Here is a 23,481-nt window from a genome sequence, read left to right on the forward strand (position 1 = left end):
GGGGACCGTTCCTTTTCCCGATTGGTGGGGGGCGGGCGTGACGCCACGCGGCGAGGCGGCGCGCGCCCTTCCATTGGGCGGCGAGGTTTGAAAGCAAGTATTACCGCGCGGCTCGGATTGGCCGAGGAGGCGAGCCCGCCTGCCGGAGGCGTTCATTCGCTCCTTCGCTCGCGCTCTCCTTGTGTTTGTGTGAGAAGGAGGGAGGAAAGAAAAAAAAAAAAAAACAGGTTCGGGCCCCGCGGCTGACACAAGGAAGAGGCGCGGCCTATTCGACGCCGGGAAAGCGGCTGCTGTCGGCGAGGCTCGAAGAAGAAGAAGAAGGAGGAGCGCGGTTTGTCTGCCTTTGGATTTCCTCTCGGGCGGGCGGGCTGGCGGCCGGCCGGCCGTGGCTCCCTTTAGGCCGAGAGGAAGGCGGATGGCGGCAACATCCGGGGCTTCTGGGGCGACGGCGGGCGCGGGATCCGGCGCGGCCCCGGCTCTCTACGCCTGCACCAAGTGCAACCAGCGCTACCCTTTCGAGGAGCTCTCCCAGGGACAGCAGCTCTGCAAGGTGCCGCTTCCGAGGGGCCGAGGGCGGAGGCGGCCGGGAGGAAGGAAGGGAGGGAGGGAGGGAGGGACGGTTGCGTGGGCGGCTCTGCCACCGGCCAGGCGGCTCTTGGATTGGAGGCTTTGGAAGAAAGGCTCGCTCGCTCTCTCTTTCTCGCCCGCCCGGTCGGTCGGTGGGAGGAAATCCTTGGCCTTTTATTATTTATGATTGTTTTCTTAGAAGGCCTTGCTTGCAGATAAAAAAAAAGGATACACGGCGCTCGCACAATTGGCACACACTCATATTCACACACACACACACACTCACACACACTCAAGGTATACTTCACACAGCCACATATAGGAGTGAAGATAATGATTAAGAGGCAGAAGCAAGATGGTTACTTAAAGTAAAACTCTTTGACACCATTAAAAAAAAATAGTCATCAGAAGAAAAATACAATTATTATTCATAATAATATTAGGGCAACACTCGTGAATTCGCGCGTGTACACACACAAACACACTCATATACTTTCACACACGTGTTTATGGGTTCACACAACCACATAGCAGTGAAAATAACACAGTTATTAAGCAGCAGAAGCAAGATGGTTACTTAAAGTAAAACTCTTGACACCATTAAAAATAAAGTCATCAGAAGGAAAATACAATTATTATTCATAATATTAGGGCAACAGTCTGGTATATTCGCGCGCGTACACACTCATATACTTTCACACACGTGTTTATGGGTTCACACACACACAACCACAGAGGAGTGAAAATAACTCAGTTATTAAGCTTTCAGAACCAAGATGGTTACTTAAAGTAAAACTCTTGACACCATAAAAAAAATAGTCATCAGAAGGAAAATACAATTGTTATTCATAATAATATTAGGGCAACAGTCTCGTATATTTGCACGCGCACACTCATTTACTTTCACACATGTGTTCGTGTGTTCATGGGTTCACATGTACACACACAACCACATAGGGGGGAAAATAACCCCAGTTCCGGTTTTTCCATCAATTCTTCAGCGGCAGAACCAAAAAGGTTACTTCAGGTAAACTCTTGACACCATGAAGTATAAAAAAAAAGTCATCAGAAGGAAAATACAATTAGTAATAATAATATTAGGGCAACACTCTTGAACATTTGCACACACACTCATACTTTCACACACTTGTTTGTTCATGTGTACATACACACACACACACACACACACACACATGTTCATGTGTACACACACAGAGCCACATAGGAGTGAAAATAACCCCAGTTTGTTTTTTCTATCAATTCTTCTGCGGCAGAACCAAGATGGTTACTTAAACTCTGACACCATGAAGTATAAAAAAAGTCATCAGAAGGAAAACACAATTAGTATTAGTAATAATATTAGGGCAGAAGGCTTCCAGGCTTTTATACTGTACTAATAGGACGGACTCCCTTCTTCCGGTCCTTAAAACAGAGGTGGGGAATGATGACCTTTTTTTTTCATTTGTGGACTTCAACTCCCAGAATTCCTGAGCCAGCATAGAATTCTGGGATTTGAAGTCCACAAGTCATTTTTTAAAAAGTCCCACGTTCACCCACCCCGGCCTTTGAAACTTACAAAACGAGATCCTGTGCCATGTTGCCTGCTGAATTGTACCTTTTAGCCATCTGTGGTTCCTTCTGATGAAAGGAGGGTGGGGTTTTTTCCCACATGGTAGGAAATTAGCAGGACAATTCAAATGGATGAGTAATAAGAGAAGAGCAAGTTTGGTCTAGTGTTTAAGCCACTAGGTTGGGAAACGAGGCGGTGAGTTCAAGTCCTGCTTTAGCCATAAAAGCCAGCTGGGGTGACCCTGGGGTAGCCACTCTCAATCTATCTCAAAGGGTGGTTGTGAGGACAGTAAAGGGATGTGTATTATATATGTTCGCTGCCCTGAGTTATTTGTAAAAATAATAAAGGCAGAATATAAATAAATAAGGACAACTGTACAGCATGTAGTGCTGTTCGGAATGGCAATCTAGTTTCAAATTTGACACCATTACTGTTGGGGCTCTTGACCTCAAGATTTTGGTTTTTTGGTTTTTTGGTTTTTTGGTTTTTTTTTTTAATTTCATTTCATCCAGGGTTTTTTCCCCCCTTGAATTCATTTCTTATGGAATGAGATATACCAGAAAATTTTCATGGCTGGAAAAATGCACAATGTTTCTATTACTAGATTGTGGGAGTAGGAGGACAAGAGCTACTGATATCTCTTTTTTGTATAGGTTGTGCTTTCATCCTGGCATTGAAAACATAAATTCGCTGCTACTTAGATATTTGAAATTGGAAGAATCAGTTGTATGCATATAAAACACCAAATGTTGATCCGATTTTAGCAAGGCGGAGAGACATCTGTTTTCTCTTAAAAAGAAAAGCTGTGGTCTTTTATGATATAAATGTTCCTAGGCAGTTACAAAATCATCACAGAACGTTAGATGGATCCAGTAGCTGACACATCCCAAGTCATTTAATTGCAGGAATTCATAATATCAAAACAAAGCAATTTTTAAAAAATGGAAAATTTCAAAAATGCCAAAAATGGTTGTGGGTTTCTGCCTGCATCTGCATTGTCTGTGCTTTCTTATGTAACAGCCTATATATATATCCATAGACAGTATTCATTGAATAAACGTGTAGTCTGTTAGGTGTTAAAGAAGTGGAACATTGAGTTCAGCAGCATGGGTATTTTTTAAATGATAATTGCTGCATAGTCATTAAATTAAAAAGATATAGAGGCAGTTGCAAGAAAAATAAATAAAATAATCTCCACTGAGGAGCAAACTACATTTAAACTGTGTGCGAGGTTACTGATTTTTGTGAATAATTTTTATTGCAATATTTATGGTTTAAACTTCCAAAAGCTGTTGAAACATACGGCATAGAGGTCATCCTTGACTTACAACCGCACTTGGGACCAGAATTCCCAAGCTGGTTCTTAGGTGGGTCACAGCCAATTTTAATAACCTTCTTTGCCATGGTTGTTAAGTGAATCACTGCAGTTGTTATGCGAGTCTGGTTTCCCCCATTGACTTTACTTGTTGGAGGCTGGCTGGGAAAGTTGCAAATGGCGACTACATGACCCCAGGACGCTGCAACTGACGTAAATACTTACTGGTTGCCTAGCCAAAATTTTGATCACACAACTCTGGGGATTATTTAATGGTCATTAGTGTCAAGGCTAGCTCTTTTCAGTACCGTTGAAACTTTGAACGGTCACTAAGCAAATTTACTGGTAAGTTGAGGTTTACCTGTACATCTTTATTTGGAAAAATTAACAAGTTAATTTTGTACAATAGTCTGCCAAAGGTGCGTGTTCTGTTCTAATAAATTGTATTGTTAGTCCAATATTCAAGAATAGTGTCCTATTTTACTACCTCAGCTGACAAATGTTTTAGAAGCGGTAAGACTTCATTGTGTCTTCTCAAGACCCCTAGTTGATTTTAGAAAGAAACTTGGCAAATGAGATTTTGTCTCATCTGCCTGGTCACACAACCATCATTAAGTGTATATCACAGCACAGTATTCACTATTACTGCCTTACTATATAATAATTTATTTGATTAAAATACAGATATCTTACTTTAATTTTAATTCTTTCAGGATTGGGAACATTCTTGTATTATACATTTAAAAAATTAAACTTCTGCAGTTAAATAAATTAAGTTACTAATTACACATAGAGAACCAAGGTGATTTGCAAAAGCTGAAAGTTAAACTGGGCATAGCATAATATATTCACAAAGATTTAGAAGCTATATAATAATTTGGCTTTGTCGGTGCATGTGTTTGAGATAGGGATGTAACTTTCCATTTTTATACACTAAATTTGGTGATCCGCTTGCTCGAATTGGTAAAACTATTTGTCGTTAGCAGCAGTTATTTTTTGTAAGATAAAATCTAATGCACCCAATATCACTTTTTGCACTTGAATAAAATATTGATTATCTCTTCTAGGAATGTCGTATTGCGCACCCCATTGTAAAATGTACTTACTGCCGATCAGAGTTTCAGCAAGAGAGGTGAGTTAAATAAACATATTAATGAACAAAGGATGGTTGAAGAATGGTTGGTGGCTCTGGAAGTGCCTAGCTTTCTTGCAATAATATATTCAGTTAAGACGGAGTGCTCAATAATTCGAAAATTAGGATTTAAAATGACACACTGAGTAGAAACTTTACTGGTTAATGGTGCCTTGAGATTTAAAATTACTTAAGGTTATAATAGTACATTTGTTCATTTTGATGTAAAATTTCTATAGAACTAATACACCTAGGCTAATCTTACTTCTTTCTGAATGGAAAATTTGTTAATTTATGTGGCAGTAACATATTCTTTGAGAACCTTAGCAACATTTTAATTCACAAATTTCTCCTTTTCAACAATAATTATAGGTAGGTGTTTGATAACTAAGTAGCTAAAATTTGAAATTTTGCTTTTTTTTTTAGCAAAACTAATACAATATGCAAGAAGTGTGCCCAAAATGTGAAACAATTTGGAACGGTAAGTTAACATCTTTAGTCATATTTGTGATTGGGTTGCTAAACTATAATTGTCCAGATTCCTACACAAATTGTAGACCTTTTGCCCTTGTTTGTTTGAAATAATAGAGCAATTTTCTGAGATAGCAATTACAATTTTCCTTGGTTATGTGACATGAAGAGAGAAATGATCCATGCATACTGACAATTTATTAATGAACAAAACACTGAGGGGATTGTTTGTTTTGAGGTTTTTGGTAGCAGATAAGGAATTTATGCCTGATGTATACATCCAGATGAATGCAATTCCAATTTTATGAAGCAGTTCCAGACACTGATTGGAATTATATGAGATGGAACTACTGAAACTCTAAATACGTTTTTGAAGGGATTATGACCCATTATCTCTTGTTCCAGTTATAAAACATAATGCTCTTTTAGCATCCAAGTACTGCATTTGATGACAATCTGTCTTCAGCCCGCTGTATAATTATTTGATCTCCCCGCCACCCGCTTGATTTTGAGTTCTCAACAACTTAAATTAACATATTTTTAAGAGTTTCTAACCATCTTTTTCCAGCCAAAACCTTGTCAGTATTGCAACATCATTGCTGCTTTTATTGGTACAAAATGTCAGCGCTGTACAAACTCTGAAAAAAAATATGGACCACCTCAGACATGTGAACAGTGCAAGCAGCAATGTGCTTTTGACCGCAAAGAAGAAGGAAGAAGAAAGGTAGGCTTTGGTGATTTTAAATAAGTTTGTGGTGTAAAATTGACAGTGCAATTGATCTCAAAGCAACTGAGTTAAAATCCAGCTTGCATCCCATTCTCCCAAGTAAGACCTGAAGGCTTAGTTATGCTACTTAGTCTTACATTGATGAATATCCATAAAGGTAAAGGTAAAGGTTCCCCTCACACATATGTGCTATTCGTTCCTGACTCTAGGGGGCGGTGCTCATCTCCGTTTCAAAGCCGAAGAGCCAGCGCTGTCCGAAGACGTCTCCGTGGTCATGTGTCTGGCATGACTAAACGCCAAAGGCGCACGGAACGCTGTTACCTTCCCACCAAAGCTGATCCCTATTTTTCTACTTGCATTTTTTACGTGCTTTCGAACTGCTAGGTTGGCAGAAGCTGGGACAAGTAACAGGAGTTCAAATTTCTATGTAAAAGGGGTGTATGGTATCCCTCTTCCTTATGCCTTATGTAACTAGATTAGCTGCATTGTTGATGTTTTCTAAAAAAAATGCCTTTATACTACATTAAAATGACTACTTCCAAGTATTTATAGAAAAATAATTTGCATATAAGGAATCTCTCTTCCTATGTTTCTGGGTTAGGGTTTATATATGTTTATGTAACACCTGATAGTAAGAAAAATTAATTGGATTTTTCAAAAGAGTGGGCAACAAAAATTATCACATGAATTTTTTTTATAATATGTTAAGAGGTTCAAATAATGTCTATGTCAAAGTTTGGTCTATAGTTTACCCAGTTACTATTTATGTGATATAAGCTATTGCAGTAAGCATCTATATTAATTCTTCATAGAATTCAAGGTACTGTAGTACTTGAGAATTCATCACGTATAGGATATACATGGAAGAGCCAGTTTATCTAGTGGTTAAGGCACCAGCTAGAAAGCAGGAAGTAATGAGTTCATGGCCTTGGACATGGAAGCCAGCTGGGCCAGTCCTCAGCATAACCCACCTCACAGGATTGTTGTTGTAAGGAAAATAGGAGGAGGAAGAAGATATATTGGATATATTTGCCATCTAGAATTATTTGTAAAATAAAGGCAGGATACAAATTTAAAAAATGTTAATTTGTTTAGCTCAAACATACTTATCAAAACACAAGAGCCTGGGCAGCCCTTTGTCCTCTAGAATACATTATTTTGTTATATGAACAAATAGCAGAACAGTAACTAGAGAAAATCATTTATTAGTACCACTTGATTAAAAATTATGATGCAGGGTATGTTATGAAGTATAATAATCTCTTTGCCTAAACCAGTGACAGTCCTTGGAAAGGTAAACAGATTGAAGTCAAGTTTTTTTTTTCCTGCAAAGTTTTCTGCAATGTCTAGCATATTTTATTTGATATGCTGCAGATAGATAGATGATAGATAAGATAGACAGGTACATATTTGTATTCTTGTTTATATTAAGATCTGTGTGCAAGAATAACAGCGGTAGTATTTGATAATTTTATTCTGGCTGTTGTGTGTCTTTTTAGCACTCAGTACGTGTAACATAACTTGCTGCGAATGATTTCCCAAAAGGTTGATGGGAAGCTGTTGTGTTGGCTTTGTACTCTGTCCTACAAGCGAGTGCTGCAGAAGACCAAGGAACAGAGGAAGAGCTTAGGGCCCTCCCATTCTAACTCTTCTACGTCTATTACCGAAAAAGACCAGCATCATTTGAAACACCACCATCACCACCACCACCGTCACCCCCACCACCATCGCCACCATCATCACAGCGGCGCCCATCACAAGTAAGTGCGATGGGAAACTCTGAAATGAAAGCAGCCTTAAGGAGACGCATTCCTCCTGCGGTAGATTAAAAAAAATAATAATAATACGTAGCTGCTTGGCGAACACAACGAATTCCTTTGGTAAGACACAATTTTCAGAAATCAGATTGTGATGTGGCCGAGGCACATTGTTGTGACCCCGACTCCCGAGCCTGTCCTAACAGAGGAAGAGGACTCAGAAGGTGATGGGGAGGAACTGACAAGGCCTCCCTCTCCAGGACCCTCCTTTCTGGCAATGCCTCAGGTTCCATCCGAAGGCCAGGAGGAACAGCCTGGGATGTGCCAGGAGGAAGGCATATCGGAGCACCAATTGATAGGGAGCGAGGATGATGAATCCTGGCTTGATCCCAGGCAGCGTCGGAGGGAGAAGCGTGCGCAGCAACGGAAGAGGCATGGGAGGGCCAGAGATTGAGCTGAGTCACGGAGCCACGCCCCACCAGGGATAAAAGTGGGTGGGATTGCTCTTCAGGCTTTGTGATGGACAAAGTTAAACCCTGAAAGTCACATCGTGATCTCTGAAATTCAGCTTGGATATATTTTGGACTGAACATTGACTAAACTCTTGTCTCGTGGATAATTTGTTGCTCCTGGAACGGACTGAAGATAAGTCCTCTTCTGCTTTATGGGAGTGAAAACGGTCTTGGCAGGCATTCGGCAGCTTGCTGCCAAAACCTTGGTCTGCCAAGAATTCTAATCTGTTTACCTAATAAAATATTGGCAGGCGTGCTTGGTATTACGTTTGCCTGTGTGAGGAAGGGGGACAGAACACACACCCTGGTTTGGAGAACGTTGGAGTTGTCACCAGACAACTTGGACCATATAGCAGTGGTCTGGTGTGCGTGTGTGGGGAGGAGGAGGGATGGTTCCATACAAGTGGGGGGTGACCACATGCGCGCACAGCTCCATTTGTACAAGCAGAGGGCACCCTGCTTCTGCAAAGAGACCTGCATGTGCTTGCCTGCTGCACATTCAAATAAAGCTGCAGGCATGCTCCCACCCGCCGCTTCTGCGGCCCAGTTCCAAACAGGCTACTACTGGGCTGCATCCCAGAGATTGGGGACCCCTGTCAAATAGAATCTTGGTGCGACTGTTTAGAGACTGTATATTGGCCAGGAATATGTTTGTATGGAACATGCACACCTCAACCCATCCCAAGTGTTCTGACCCAGCTCCCCAAACACGACAAACCCTCTGAAGTGAACTCAAAGATTCCTTTAATTAGGAGTGCCGGCAGCCCTGGCAAAAAGTTTCTCTCTCAACACAGGTTAACAAGTCCAGCCGGCCGGAAGATGAATAATTGTCTGCCACATTTATTCCTCTCCGCCCCCTGCCTTTTATCCCCAGAGTTAGGGTGGGACTTTACTAGCAGTGGTGGCTCTTCCTTTCCAAAGATTGGCCCATGGATTTCCACTACTCTCCTCTGCCTTCTGCGCATTCACGTGTCAGGCACTGGACCCAGCTGTTCCTCCTCTTCCTCATCAGCCACCTCCAGACCTGGGGGCTATTGACTTTCCATTTGAGGGCTGACGGACAGCCCAGGCTCTGTCTCTGTCTCTCTCTGCCAGCTCCATTCCCTCTTCCCCCTCAGAGCTCTCAGGTTGCCTTGATGCTGACCCTGACTCCCACGGGTGTTAGCATTTTTTAGGGATCACTGGGATGGAGCCAAAAGCAGCTCAGGAAGAGATTTATTTAGGCAACCTCTTTGCTGATGGTGGGGAGGACTAGATCAAGCATAGGGCAAATATACTGACTAACGGTGAACATGTAGGTGAGAGAGAGAGGCTGCAGTGGTCATAGATGTGGCCATCAGTCACAGTTACTTTTCATCACCTTCGTAATCGCAAACAATCCTTGTCCAAGATAGTCGCTAAGCGAGGGTTACCTGTAATGGCACACAGGGCTGCAAAAATTGTCCAACTCCTTATTAAAACAAAAGACCCTGATTTGCTTTCTTCTTTCTCCATCCTTTCAAACCATTTCTGAAGTTACTGACTGAAGCCAGCTATTGGAATTTCCACTGATAAGCTGGTTCAACATTTCTGCATTTCTGTATTTTAGAATCGGCAGTCTGAGCCCAGAAGATGATCAGGGGTTGTGGAAGCAGAGGTAAATACTCTTGAAAAGATAACACTTATTTTGTGTCTGGTGTCAGCAGGGTTCCAAGTAATAATCCCCATAGCAAGCAAAACTCAGAGGCAGATGAATTCCTCAAAGAATAGCTTTATTGGAAATACCGTATTGGCACAGATCTGAAAACCGACTCCAAAGACTCCCATGGTTTTCACCTAATTAAAAGCAAAAGTTTTTTCTCAAAACAATCAGTCACATGATCTAATCACGGTGTGGTCTGATAACCGGGTAGCATCACCCTGCCTTCCTCCGACCAGGTGTGAGAATGTCCTTGGTTCCCAAGAGAAAGTATTTTGTTTTGGCTACAGAATCCCAACTATCTCAAATATATCCCCCTCCCCCCCTTCCTATCCCTCGGCTCCAGTGTGGCAACACTGAAGCGGTAAAATGGCTTCGGTCAGTTCAGCTTCAGGGTTGACATCTGGATTGGAAGCTATTTGTCGTTTCTTTCCCTTTGTGAAGTGTTCGATGCCAGCAAATGAAAAATGTGGTTATCAGAAATGGCGAAAACAGAATTGCCTTGTTATCGCCCTTAATTTTAACTGGCTGATTGAGAGCATAGCACTAGAGAAGAGAAAGTTAATCTTTTGTCACCTGTATTAATTTTTAAAAAGATTTCACTGACACCACTGGAGGCTTTTTGAAAATCCTAATTGCTGTGTAAAAGGCTGGGGATCTTTTTTTTTTTTTGGGAGGGCACAAATAGCATTGCATTAAACCAGGGGTCTCCAACCTTGGCAACTTGAAGACTTATGGACTTCAATTCCCAGAATTCCCAGTCTTCAAGTTGCCAAGATTGGAGACCCCTACATTAAACAGTAGGATGTGCTTCAAATGTTCCTAGAGTGACAGTTCAGCGTTAAAAAGAATTAGGAATGATGGAAATTTGTTTTTAATTTGAGAGAAAAGCTGAGAGGACAGATTGGGCCTGCTGCAGAGGAATCCTAGCCTCAGCTTTAAATTTATAATATTTACAGATATATAATGAATTTATATTATGTAATACTGCTTGCTATTAGGGATAAATGTGGCAATATAACCATATGTCACACAATTTTCTTAATGTTTCTTTGCAGCCATAAATCCTCTTCAGCTATTCAGAATGAAACTCCAAAGAAAAAGCCCAAAATGGAAACCAAGCCATCTAACGGAGACAGGTAAAAATACAGATCAATATATATATATATATATTTCTGTTCTGTTGAATAAAACAATGTACAAACAAGTGGAGCTCATACTTTCCCTGTTAGTTTGTTTTTTAAATTTCAACATGAATATTATTCCAATTGTTGATCGTGAGAGATTTCTACAACAGTAGCCTAAATCTTTGTTGAAAATTCTGCTACCAGCAGTTCCTGGGATAAGTGAACTGAAATTAAATTGGAAATCAATATAACGCAGTAATATAATATAATGCAATATAATGATCCTTGTGAATCCATTTTATTCTAAATACGGCTACTCTTTGACTTACGACCCTAATTGAACCCACATTTACAGTCATTTAATGAGTGATCACATGGCCGCGCCCAATTTTTATGAGTTTTTTGGGGGCAGTCATTAACCAAATCCGTGGTTTGCTAACTGGCTCACCCAGTTAGTGAATGCTGGGTTTCTGGCATAAACATAATTTCTGGTCATGTGACTGAGGGATGCTGTAAGTGGTTGTCAGTGAGCTGATTTGCTAAGTGTGCAAAATACGGTCATGTGACTATGAGGCTTCCAGAACTTCCAATACTGGTCATAAGTACCTTTTACGGGGTCTATCCTAACTTTGAAAATCTGTAGAGATTGTCAGTCATCCAGGTCATGGTTGTCCCAAAGGTGCTTTTTCAGGAGGTAGCTGGACTTTCTTGTTTTTTGTTTTGAAGACATTTTGCTCCCACACCATTCAAAGGGTGTTCATATGGTGTTCTATACAATTTGGGATGAACACCCTTTGAATGGTGTGGGAGTAGGAATGGATTTCCAGAGGAAAAACTGCAGACTACAGGAACCAGGAGCACCACTCAGGTGACCCTGAGGACACAGATAAACCTCCAAGTGCTTCACAGACCCTCTGAAAGGATGCAGATGACCAGCTGTCTGCAAGGAATAAAAATCCTTCCGTTCCCCACCATCCAGAAAGAGCTGAAGAAGCTTCTTGGATGAGAAGCGAAACGTCTTCAAAACAAAAAACAAAAAATCCAGTTGCCTCCTGAAAAAGCATCTTTGGAACCTAACTTTGAAGAGTTGTTAAGTGACCGGTTATAAGTTATCTGTACATCATATGTGAAAAAATGAATCTCTTAGTTAACTCTTGTTCGTATATAAAAAAACGACTGCTTCATTAAGCAAGTTTCTGATCCTTTGGAAGTCAATGCCCAAAGATAGGTGGTCTTTTTTGAAACCTGTCAATTGCCAAAAACAAAGGATGGATAAAAATCTGCTGGCAAGGGAAGAGATTACATGCAATGCATATATATCACAGGTAGTGCTCGACTTTTGACCACAATTGAGCCCAAAATTTCTGCTGCTAAGCAAGGCAGGTATTAAGTGAGACATGCCCCATTTTATGACCTTTTGGCCAGGGTTGTTAAGCAAATCACACTAGTTGTTACGTGTTTGTTAAGAGAATCTGGCTTTCCTCCGTTGGCTTGTCAGAAGCTCCCTAGAAAGATTGTAGAGGACAATCCCAGCACCCCAGGACAGAGGTCTTCAAACTTGGCAGCTTTAAGACTTGTGGACTTCAAGTCTTCAATTCTGGGAGTTGAAGTCCACAAGTCTTAAAGCTGCCAAGTTTGGGGACCCCTGCCCCAGGATATTGCAACCATTATAAATATATGGCAGTTGCCAAGCCCCCAAAATTTGATCAGATAACTCTGGGAATGCAGCAATGGTCATAAGTATGAGAAGTGGTCACAAGTGACCTATATTTTTCAGTGCTGTTGTAACTTTGAATGGTCATTAAACGAGTGGTTATACATCAAGAATGACGTGTATTAAGCAGATAAACATACATATTTGGGATGCACTTTGTTCCTGCCCTTAGTTACATTTGATGGTCTTTATTTTTACAGTAGCTCTATAAATCAGTCAGCAGACAGCGGCGGCACCGACAACTTTGTTCTAATAAGTCAATTGAAAGAAGAAGTGATGTCACTGAAACGTCTCTTGCAACAAAGAGATCAGACTATACTGGAGAAGGATAAAAAGGTGAATGGTTTAGTCATTTCATTAGGTACTTTAGAGGTGTTCCGTTTGTATCTAAGAGTCGTGTTTGTCAAATATTTAAAATTGCAACTAAACCTCCAGACCCTCCCTCGGTGGGCTTCCGAAAGCCCACAGATAATCGTTGCGTGCGGACATTACTCAGAAAACACTCTGTAGTTTAAGTAGTTTAAGACAATTTATGTAAATTAATGTCATCTGAATCAAGTTATGTAATTATTCAAATTGTGCAAATAGTCTGAGTTGCCTGCAAGAAAATCTATAAATAAGGCTGCACATTATAACACGGGGAGTGGTTTTGAATGTTGTCCTGAAAATTACCTTATTTTTCAGACTATAAGACGCACATTAGCTTTAGAGGAGGAAAACAAGGGGGGGGGAAATCTGCCTCCGCCGCCCAGTCACCACAGTCCGGTCGCCACCACCCCTTCACTGTGAATGGGTGGCGGCGATAGGCAGCGGCAATCCCTGCCGCCTAGAACAACTGATGGGTACAGCACCAACCCCTCTTCCCCGCTGCAATATTCGATGTATAAGACGCACAGACATTTCCATCCACTTTTGGGGGGAGGGAAGTGCATCTTATAACCTGAAAAATACGGTACTTTAATATACAGTTTGTCATCTTGGAAAAGAGTTTTACCCCTTTACCACATAACGTATCCAGAGTAAGTACTGTAATACTTCTAGTTTCTTTAAATTTAGAAAGATAAAGTGTTAATATTCCTCAAGTTTCTGATTCCTCAATAATGTATTAAATTAGTCTTTTGTTAAATCTGTTGCATAAATCAATAGGGTACAAGCCATTTCTGGGAAAAATAATCACTGCTTTAGCCAGCAATACTAGCTAAAGCAAATATACAATATATGGCATGGGATGCTTCTAATGCCAAGAAAAACAGTTCACCAAACATTTTCAACAGGAGTGTTATATCAGAAAGGAAGTGAGGGGTGATTTCCTATCTTCCATCAAACTTTTGGAAACCAAGAATCTTCTTTTTGGAAAAGAAATAGGATTCAGAGGGAAGATGCCCTAAATTAGTAATCAACTGTGTAAATGACAAATGTACTGGATAAATTCAGGAAAATTTTTGTATGGATCTTAAAAGGATGACAGTTTAGCTTGGAAGCACTAAAAAGCCTGAAATATTTTAGAAATTAGGCCAAAGAGCCTCATTAAAAAGTTTAAGCAGTTAGGATAATATTGGTTCTGTAATTTTATAGTAGTCCTCTTTTTTCTTTTCTTTTTTTGTTCATGACTTTAAATGTATACCTACCACTTCATGATAGCTCAGACTTTTATAACAATATTAAATTTTCAGGCAAATAAGAAAAAGGCCTGTATTTTTTTTTTTAAAAAAAAAACCAATTTTTGTATCTTAAAACAATTTAAATGACAGGGTATTTTGGTTATAATTAAGAAAACATGGACAAAATTCTAAATCACTGTATTGGATAGTTATTTGTAAAATACAATTTTACAGACAAACTCAGCATTCTTTATATATACAGATAAATTACTTAATGCTGCATGATGTTCTCTTTTCTAGCCTTTAAAGCTAGAAACCCAAGAAAATTGGGTTCTTTATCTTTAAACATTTATCCAGTAGAGTCAGGAAATGCATGTTGTTGATATTTGAGAGTGAGAGTGAGAGTGAGAGCATTGAAGTAACCACAGACAATATTTTTAAAGAGATAATTCAATTCTTTTTCTCAGCTGACTGAGCTGAAGGCGGACTTTCAATACCAAGAGTCGAATCTAAGAACTAAGATGAACAGTATGGAAAGAGCTCATAAGGAAACTGTAGAACAATTACAGGTAAATTATATTAATTTCACAGGCAATCAATAACACCTCAGAACATCAGTGAATGAGAACCAAAAGGCCTAAATTTTGAACCCAGTACTGCTCCATTTCGTTGTACTACCCAAAAATCAGGATGAGTCAGGTAGCACCTTTCCTGATTTCGTAAATGTTATTTTTTTTTAAAAAAAAAGTTGGCATATGATGAGGTGAGCTATAGTTCACAAAAGCTTGTGCCTTTTGATTAAATGGTTTTATAATCATTCAATGATATTAATAGTAATATGTAAATAATGAAGTGTGTTAATCTGAAAAGGTACTACGATAGCTGCCTGGGGTAGAGGATATCAAGAACAATGTGATGAATTGATAGTTTCTTTATTGCTGTTCTCCTTCAGACAAATCTTGCCAGACTAAAGCACACTCTGCATTACTATTATATAAATGCTGTGAAGATTTAGGGAAGATCTTTCCTGGGCCTCTTCCTGCATATCAATGACTCAGTGTTGATTTGTCTCCAGTGTAGTACCACAGATTGGATGAACCAGCCTACTGTGTTGGGTTCTCCATCTCTTGATATAGTGTATTTCCACTCCCCTACCCCGAAATTAGGATTTATATAAACCAGGGGTGTCAAACTCAAGGCCCAGGGGCCGGATCTGGTCCATGGGATGCTTAGATCTGGAAACAGTGAAGGACTGGCCCACGGTGCCTCTGCGAGCGAAAACTGAGCTTCTGAGGGCTGTGTGTGCCCCTTCTGAGCTCCGTTTTCGCTAGCAGAGGGTTGCAGGAGGCCGTCGCAGCCGAAAACAGCTTGGGAGCCCGTTTTCGCTGACAGAGTGCTCCGGCTACCAGAGGCGCCCCCGACACGAGTGACATCGAGCTGGCCGTGGGACATCCCCCCCCCCCCCGAGGTCAAACACAATCCTGATGCGGCCCTCCATGAAATCGAGTTTGATACCCCTGATATAAACAGAGTATTTAACTGCACTGATATTTGTGCAGCCTTTGTAATAATGATGTTAAATTGCAACAAAAGCCATCTTTTTTAAAAAAAAAAATCTTCACGTAGCAATGTAGAATAATGCAGATTCCTGCATGATAAAGTCGCTCGGATTCCGGAAGGCTTGGACTCCGATTGGATGAGTCCAGGGGAGGAGACGAGGGTAGGTCTTGAGAATATTATCTGGGAGGAGTTTGATCCTGTGGCTCCCGAAGATGTGGACAGGGTTCTGGGTAAGATTAGTGCTGCCACGTGTTTATTGGACCCGTGTCCCTCCTGGTTGGTACTGGCCTCTTGGGAGGTTACACAAGGCTGGCTCCAGGGGATTATAAGTGCTTCTCTGAGTGAGGGTGCCTTTCCCGCCGCCGTGGTGAGGCCCCTCCTCTAGAAGCCTTCCCTGGACCTGGCTGAATTAGCTAACTACCGTCCGGGCTCCAACCTTCGTTTTGTGGCGAAGGTTGTTGAGAGCGTGGTGGCACGACAGCTTCCCCGACACCTGGATGAAGCTATCTATCTGGACCCGTACCAGGCAGGGGTACAGCACAGAAACGGCATTGGTCACGTTAGTGGATGATCTCTGGAGGGCTCGGGACAGGGGTTGCTCCTCTGTCCTGGTCCTATTAGATCTCTCAGCGGCTTTTGATACCATCAACCATGGTATCATGCTGCAGCAATTGAGGGGGTTAGGAATAGGGGGCACCGTTTTGCGGTGGTTCTCCTTCCTCTCTGACCGCTCGCAGTTTGTGTTGGCAGGGGGGCAGAGGTCGACCTCGAGGCGCCTCGCATGGGGAGTGCCGCAGGGGTCGGTCCTCTCGCCCCTTCTGTTCAACATTTATGTGAAGCCGCTGGGTGAGATCATCCGTGGTTTGGGGTGAGAGTCCATCAGTACGCTGATGACACTCAGCTGTACAGCTCCACCTCAGACCACCCCAACGATGCCCTTGATGTGATGTCTCGCTGCTTGGAGGCCGTGCGGGTCTGGATGGGGAGAAATAGGCTCAGACTCAACCCTTCCAAGACCGAGCGGCTGTGGTTTCCCGCGTCCCGATATAGTCAGCTGGTGCCATCGCTGACTATTGGGGGTGAATCACTGCCCCCCACAGAGAGGGCTCGCAATCTGGGTGCCCTCCTGGATGCACGGCTGTCTTTTGAAGAGCATATGACGACTATGGCCAGGGGGGCTTTTTATCAGGTTCGCCTGATTCGCCAGTTGCAGCCCTTTCTGGACCAGGACGCTTTGTGCACGGTCACTCATGCCCTTGTCACCTCCCGGCTGGACTATTGTAATGCTCTCTACATGGGGCTCCCCTTGAAGAGCACTCGGAGGCTCCAACTGGTCCAGAATGTGGCTGCGTGGGTGGTTATGGGCGCAACCCATTGTGCCCACGTGACACCCCTCCTGCGCGAGCTGCACTGGCTCCCAGTGGTCTTCCAGGTGCGATTCAAGGTGCTGGTCGCCACCTTTAAAGCACTCCATGGTATAGGACTCGGGTCCTTCGAGACCGACTTCTGCCACAAGTAGCCTCCCACCGGCCAGTTCGCTCCCACAGAGAGGGTCTCCTCAGGGTACCATCGGCCAAGTTATGTCGGCTGGCGACACGCAGGGGGAGGTCCTTCTCTGTGGGAGCCCCAGCCCTGTGGAATGAACTGCCCCCGGAAATGCGTAAGATCTCCGACCTCCGGGTATTTCGCTATGCCCTTAAGACCCTGCTGTTCCGCCAGGCCGGGCTATCAATGTAATGATTTTAAATTGGATGTTTTAAATTTTGGGGGGTTTTAATATTGAGCCGAAATTATTTAATAATTTTAAATAATTTTAATTGTTGTTTGTCTTTGTGCTTTTAATAGGCTGTACACCACCCTGAGCCTTCGGGAGAAGGGCGGTATAGAAATAAAATTATGATTATGATTATTATTGTCGTTGTTGTTGTTCTACAAAATAACCAGGAGCACCGGCTGTTTTGGTTTTTTTGTAGGCGAAGAACCGAGAGCTTCTCAAACAAGTTGCAGCGTTGTCAAAGGGCAAGAAGTTTGACAAAAGCGGGAATATGCTGACATCACCATAAGAAGATGGTGGCAGTTTGCGTAGCTATTAATGTCAGAAACATAAATCAACTCCGGAGAAAACTGCATAAAAACAAACCTTTTGGCGTGCAGAGTTGGTGGCATAGTTCCTATATACCTTTTTCTAACTGAATAATGTTACGGAGGTTTGTTTTTGCTTTCCTTCCCCCCCCCCCCCCCCCCCGCAAATTAAGATTATTAAAGTACTTCAACAGGTTTGAAGAAGGCACGCATATCTATATAATGTATACGTGCAGCCATACAAAAGGAGGCAGCTGGCCAGTCCCTGGTGATCAGTAAGCGTGCTGTCCCTGGTCATCGCATCATGCAATAACACACACACACAAACACACACACACACATTAAAGACAGCCCTTCAGGAGGGCAGCTCCCCAAAGTGCTCCTGTTGTGCAGACTGATTGCATTCGGTTGGACTTTAGCAGGTTGTCCGGACAAGAGCAAAAACTTGTCTAGGCGCTGGACGAAGGCATCCAAGGACAACTTTCAATCTGATCTACATTCCAGCAGCAGCAGCTAATTTGAAAACTGAGCAAGAGCACTGGAGACTTTTGACCAACCCTTCTTGGTCTTTCAGTCCAAATAAGAGTGCATTGAGTTTTAAAATCATGGTGCTTTTATTACAAGAAGCTTAAACCTTATAAATATATGTACAAGATTTTAACACTTCTATTCTTAGTAATAACTGGGTGTTTTGCATTTCCTGTTATAGAAAATGAAAGAGATTCTCTATTGTAAGTACCGGAACAAAATGTTGTTTTTTCTTTTCCCTTTTTCTGAAAATACGCTGTAGACTTCCTCCTGCAAGTGCCTTTTCTCCCAACGGTTTATTTATAGGAATGTTGGTATTTGTATATACTTTTCTTTTTCTTTTAACCATGTTTCAGCGTCCCCCTGTATGTATATATTTATAAGTGTATATACAGAAGGATCAAATGCTAAGATCAAATGGTTAGAATGATAGGGAAGGTGCTAAGTCCTGGCAGGCAATGAATTGGGGCTTGTAGATACTGTAGCAGATGTGTCTGGGTAGACAGTATCTGTCTTAACTCTTGCTGTGCCTAACTTAATGGAGGCAGGGGCTTTTAAACTGTAGGGCTTCTATGAATAGATGAATTGTTTTATCTCAGTGCTGATTTGCATTGTAATTCTCAGTGATCTGTTCTCAATTGAATGAGGTGAGGGGGCAATATTTGAGCTAATGTTAACTCTCCAGGTGTTTCTTTTTAACAACATTGTATTGAAATTTAATGCAGTTTCTGAACAGTTCTGGAAACATGGCTCGTTATTTCTACATAGTGAGGAGTTCTGTGGCCAATAATTGGGAGCTGAAAGAAATGAACCCTGAAGAAACCTGAATGCCTAACACTGAGATTTTTTTTTTTTTAAAAAAAAAAGAACAACCAGCTCTGTAGTCATAGAACAGGGGTCTCCAAACTTGGCAACTTTAAGACTTGGCAACTTTAAGCTTTGCTGGCTGAGGAATCCTGGGAGTTGAAGTCCACAAGTCTTGAAAGTTGCCAAGTTTGGTGACCCCTGTCATAGAACCATACTGGCCCCATAACCATGGCCCAGTCTTTGCAGTCGCGGGACAGTAATGCAGGCTGAAGCACCGTTTGCACTAGAGGGCTAAAGTGAGACTGAACTGCAACATTTCTTTTTCCAGCTATTAATTATAATCAGAGATGCCATAAATCTCCCCAGCAGCATTTTTGGGGGAGAGCCTGGGATTCTGTGGAGGTAGATCAGCAACCATAGAGACCACCATTACTTAACGTCAGTTGTATACATATCCGTAAGGAGTTCGTTGAGTGTGTCCTGCGGGCGCTCTCAATTTCTTCAGGGCAAAGACCCCCTCAGCATTGCACAAGTTAGTGCAGTGCACCTGGAATGTGTCTCCCAAATTTTGTATAATGCACAGAGGTTTCTAGCACAGTGTCCTTCAGACTTGGCGACTTTGAGAGACGTAGACCAGCATGCTGTCTGGGAAATTCCCTGGGCTTTGAAGCCTACACATCTTAAAAGTCGCCAGATTTGAAAAAAGATTGCTCCAGCAGATAAGCAAGAAGTGACTCTTGAAATAAGTAAGTTGGAAATCATGATTTGGATACGTAAAGCTTAAAAACGGAAACCAATAATACTTCAATATTTTTAGGAGAATGAGGTAAGGCAGGGACCCCCCCCCCAACTTTTTGGGTGCCAGGAACCAGTACTGTGGAGGGCAATTTTTCCCTCAGACTGGGGGGGAGGGGGCTGGATTCTGTCTGCGCGCAGATGGGGCTTCGCTCCTTTCCGGTCTCCGATTCTTGGCGGGCTATGAACCGGTACAGGTCCGCAGACCAGGGGGTTTGAGAACCCTGGATCTAAGACATTAAGAAAAGTTCATCGCCATTCCAGAAAATAGTTTCATTAACCTAAAATTTATTAATCTAAACCTGTTTCTATTAAATGGAAAAAAATCCAGTTGATAAAGGGGTGCTCAATTTATTATCACAGGAATTGCACTTCAGCTAGCCTTCATGTTTTGGGGCCTCCAGCTACCGGTTTTGGGAGGGTTTGTTCCCAAGAGACTACTGAATAATTGTAATTTGAACAAAAGGAAAAAAAAAAAAAAGCTGCTTTCTACAATATTGAGAATTTTTTTATTTTTTGTATACTAAAGATGAACTTTGTAAATTTATAAATACTATTTGCGGAGATTACATGATTATATAGATAGGGTAGAATATTCTTTTGCTATCCTGTTGAACTGCTTTATCATTCAGACTTTTTTTTTTAAATTGCTGACTTCCATTTCAGAGTATTTTGATACTTTTTCTGATTGATTGAATGACTGCCTGTCATTGGTGGACTTGTTTAAAAAGAAACTGGTCAAAACTTTTCACAAGAAACGTAATGACTTTCTGATCAAGGCATTGTCACTGAAACCTGTTTATGCTGCAATAGGAACATTATATATAGAGGAAGAAAACCAACAGTCTGGTTTTTAAATACCAGAGCTGTGGAATATCCCATTTCAAAACATTTACAAGAGTTTTACTATGTCTAAAGAGAAAATATTTATTTTTAATTGTAGTGTTTCAAAGGCTGAAGATTGGGGTGGCTTGATGTTATGTAGACTCAAGATGACACACTATGATTTTTGCATTTAAATCAATTCTTTTTTAAATAATTGGCATCAAGCAAGAAAAAAAAAAATCCCTTGGGCTTGAATTATTTATATACATTTAGCCTGTAAATAATTGCATTTTTTTTTTTAGTTAGAATGTTCTATCTCCATTTTGAGGTGAAGCTTTTCATCTTACTTACATTTGTATATTGTGTTGAAATTCTGTACTGGCACACATTTGACATTTTTGTACTTTTTCTAAATCCAATATTTCACAATAAAAGCTTCTTAAAACAGCAGTATGCTTGTCTATCAGTAACTGCCTATTGGGTTCCAGGATTGGGCAAAGGGATAATTAAAATCTGCGGGTTTGACCAGCCTTTCCCAAAGTGATGCCTCTATAAATCTTATCCTTTCTAGCCAGCATCTTTACTGTTCTATAGTTTGTGTGTTTTACAGATTGCCTGTAATGAATAAACATTTAAAATAATAAATGAGATTTGAAGTTATGATTTCAAGCTGTTCCTAGTATTCTGTTTAGTTCAGTGGTTTTCAACCGTGGGAAATTTGGGAACTTGAAGTTGTGGGGACTTCAATTCCCAGAATTCTCCAGCCAGCATGCTGGCTAGAGCATTCTGGGAATTGAAGTCCACACATCTTATCCCCAAGGTTGAAAAACACTAGTTTATTTTATCACATTCTGGAAGTCAACTGCAAAAAATGTGTAATGATTTTTGTATATAAGCTGGGTTCACATAGATGGAAGGTACCATTCAGCCGTTACTTATTCCTATGCTCAGGAATTTAATTTAAAACCATTTACAACAGATGGCTACCTAGTTTTTGTATGAACACATCCAAAGAAGAGGAACACTCATTGGGGTAATAGGTTCCACCACTAATTGTTCTTACTGCTGGGATTTTTTTTATAATATTTAACCATTCAATCGCTTTGCCTATATAACTTAAAATCCATTGTTCAATGTCAGGCCCTTAGAGCAGGGGTGTCAAACTGGATTTCTTGGAGGGCCGGATCAGCATTGTAGTTCTCCATGGGCCGGCTGGGGGGGTGGGGGAGAGATGGGATGGACGTCTCCTGCAGGACCTTGCCGGCCGAAATGGGATGCAGAGTGCTGCAGGAAGCAGTCCAGGGCAAAAATGGGGCACGGGAGCTGCACACAGCCCCCGGTGCCCCATTTTGGCCGGCACAGTGCTGCAGGAGGCCATGGAGGCCGAAAACGGGCCGCAAGGGGGGGGCGTATGTGGGGGGCCCTTGAGGCCCATTTTGGCCTGCAGAGGCACCTTGGGCCAGTCCTTGGCTATTTTTAGGCTGGCCCCACAGGCCAGATTTAAGCACCCCACAAGCCACATCCGGCCCACAGGCCTTGAGTTTGTACCCCTGCTCTAGAGCAATAGCATTTTTCCCATAGCATCCTTTCTATTATATCATGCTTAGACTTCTTAACCAATTTTCTTAGGATTTAGAATTTAGTTTTCTAATTGTCCTGCCCTGTTCCTTTTCCTTTTACTTGATTTGAACGTTTTAAAGTGTAACAAAGAAAAAACGGTACAAAAAAGGTTTGCAGAGCTATATAAAATTCTATAAGAACGTTCAAAATAGCATTAGATTTGGCTTGCATATCAAATGATCTTACATCAAAGGAATAATTTAAAATCTGATGTTAAAATCAAATCAATATTCAATGATTAACAAAGGCAGCCAATATTATAAAAATAATCAGAACATACAATTCATAGGATGTATCTATTCTGAGAAAATCTATCCATACCACAAATCCAGAAGATCTAATGTTAAGACAAAAGTCAAACTTCGATTCCAGTACAAATTCATGTGCAAAGTTATAGACTATAATTGGTTTAGAAATTCATTGTGGGACCTGGATTTAAAGATTCTTGACCGAGATGCATCATTTGTGTTGTTTCTGGTAAACATTCTAGCAACTCTTGTCAAAAGCTGACTTTGTATAAATATACAAAAGTATGAAGGCTATTGCTTAACGCATTGTAAGCCGCCCTGAGTCTCCGGAGAAGGGCGGCATATAAATCAAATTTTTTTAAAAAATAAAATGTTCAGACCAGTGGTGAAATGTAAAATTTGTTACTACCAGTTCTGTGGGCATGGATTGGGGAGGGTGGGTAATGTGACTGGGTGGGCTTGGCCAACTTTTTTTTTAACTTTTAAAAGCATTTTTTCTACAACCTCTTTGGCCAAAGAGGTTGTTAAAAAAATGCTTTTAAAAGCCTCTGACGATCCCAGCTGAGTTGCCTGATCGTCAGAGGCTTTTGTTTTCTTTTAAAAGCTGGTTATTGTTTTTTTGCTTCGGCCAAAGAAAAAATGCTTTTAAAAGTAAAAAAAAAAAAAAGCCTCTGATGATCGCATGGCTCAGCTGGGCATGGGGAGGTGGGCAGGGATTTTTGCTACCGGTTCTCCGAACCACTCGCTGTCATCGCTACCGGATCGGGTGATCCAAACCAGGAACATTTCACCCCTGGTTCAGACCCAATTCTATCATGGAGTCCTTGATGCTCTCTGAGCTTGGT

General features: G+C 41.5%; 1 protein-coding gene across 1 annotated transcript; it reads left to right on the forward strand.

The window, feature by feature from the left end:
- Positions 1–197: 197 nt before the first annotated feature.
- On the forward strand, positions 198–21,428 carry FAM76B (family with sequence similarity 76 member B). The gene is made up of 10 exons (XM_070942892.1): positions 198–550; positions 4,520–4,584; positions 5,011–5,065; positions 5,624–5,779; positions 7,328–7,542; positions 9,640–9,687; positions 10,788–10,868; positions 12,771–12,906; positions 14,639–14,740; positions 17,705–21,428. Exons 1-10 carry the CDS (start codon positions 416–418, stop codon positions 17,792–17,794), a joined length of 1,083 nt encoding a protein of 360 aa, XP_070798993.1. The 5' UTR covers positions 198–415; the 3' UTR covers positions 17,795–21,428.
- Positions 21,429–23,481: the final 2,053 nt, after the last annotated feature.

The sequence above is a fragment of the Pituophis catenifer genome, unplaced genomic scaffold, assembly GCF_029215685.1.
Source record: "Pituophis catenifer annectens isolate HBS135680 unplaced genomic scaffold, rPitCat1.0.hap2 SCAF_4, whole genome shotgun sequence".
In the NCBI taxonomy this organism is placed as follows: Eukaryota; Metazoa; Chordata; class Lepidosauria; order Squamata; family Colubridae; genus Pituophis; species Pituophis catenifer.

Excerpts from the sequence above, each read along its gene's own strand:
- FAM76B (XM_070942892.1), top strand. The coding sequence starts at position 416 with ATGGCGGCAACATCCGGGGCTTCTGGGGCGACGGCGGGCGCGGGATCC. Across the intron at positions 5,780-7,327 it reads AAGAAGAAGGAAGAAGAAAG|GTTGATGGGAAGCTGTTGTG; the intron begins GTAGGCTTTGGT and ends ATTTCCCAAAAG. Across the intron at positions 12,907-14,638 it reads TACTGGAGAAGGATAAAAAG|CTGACTGAGCTGAAGGCGGA; the intron begins GTGAATGGTTTA and ends TCTTTTTCTCAG.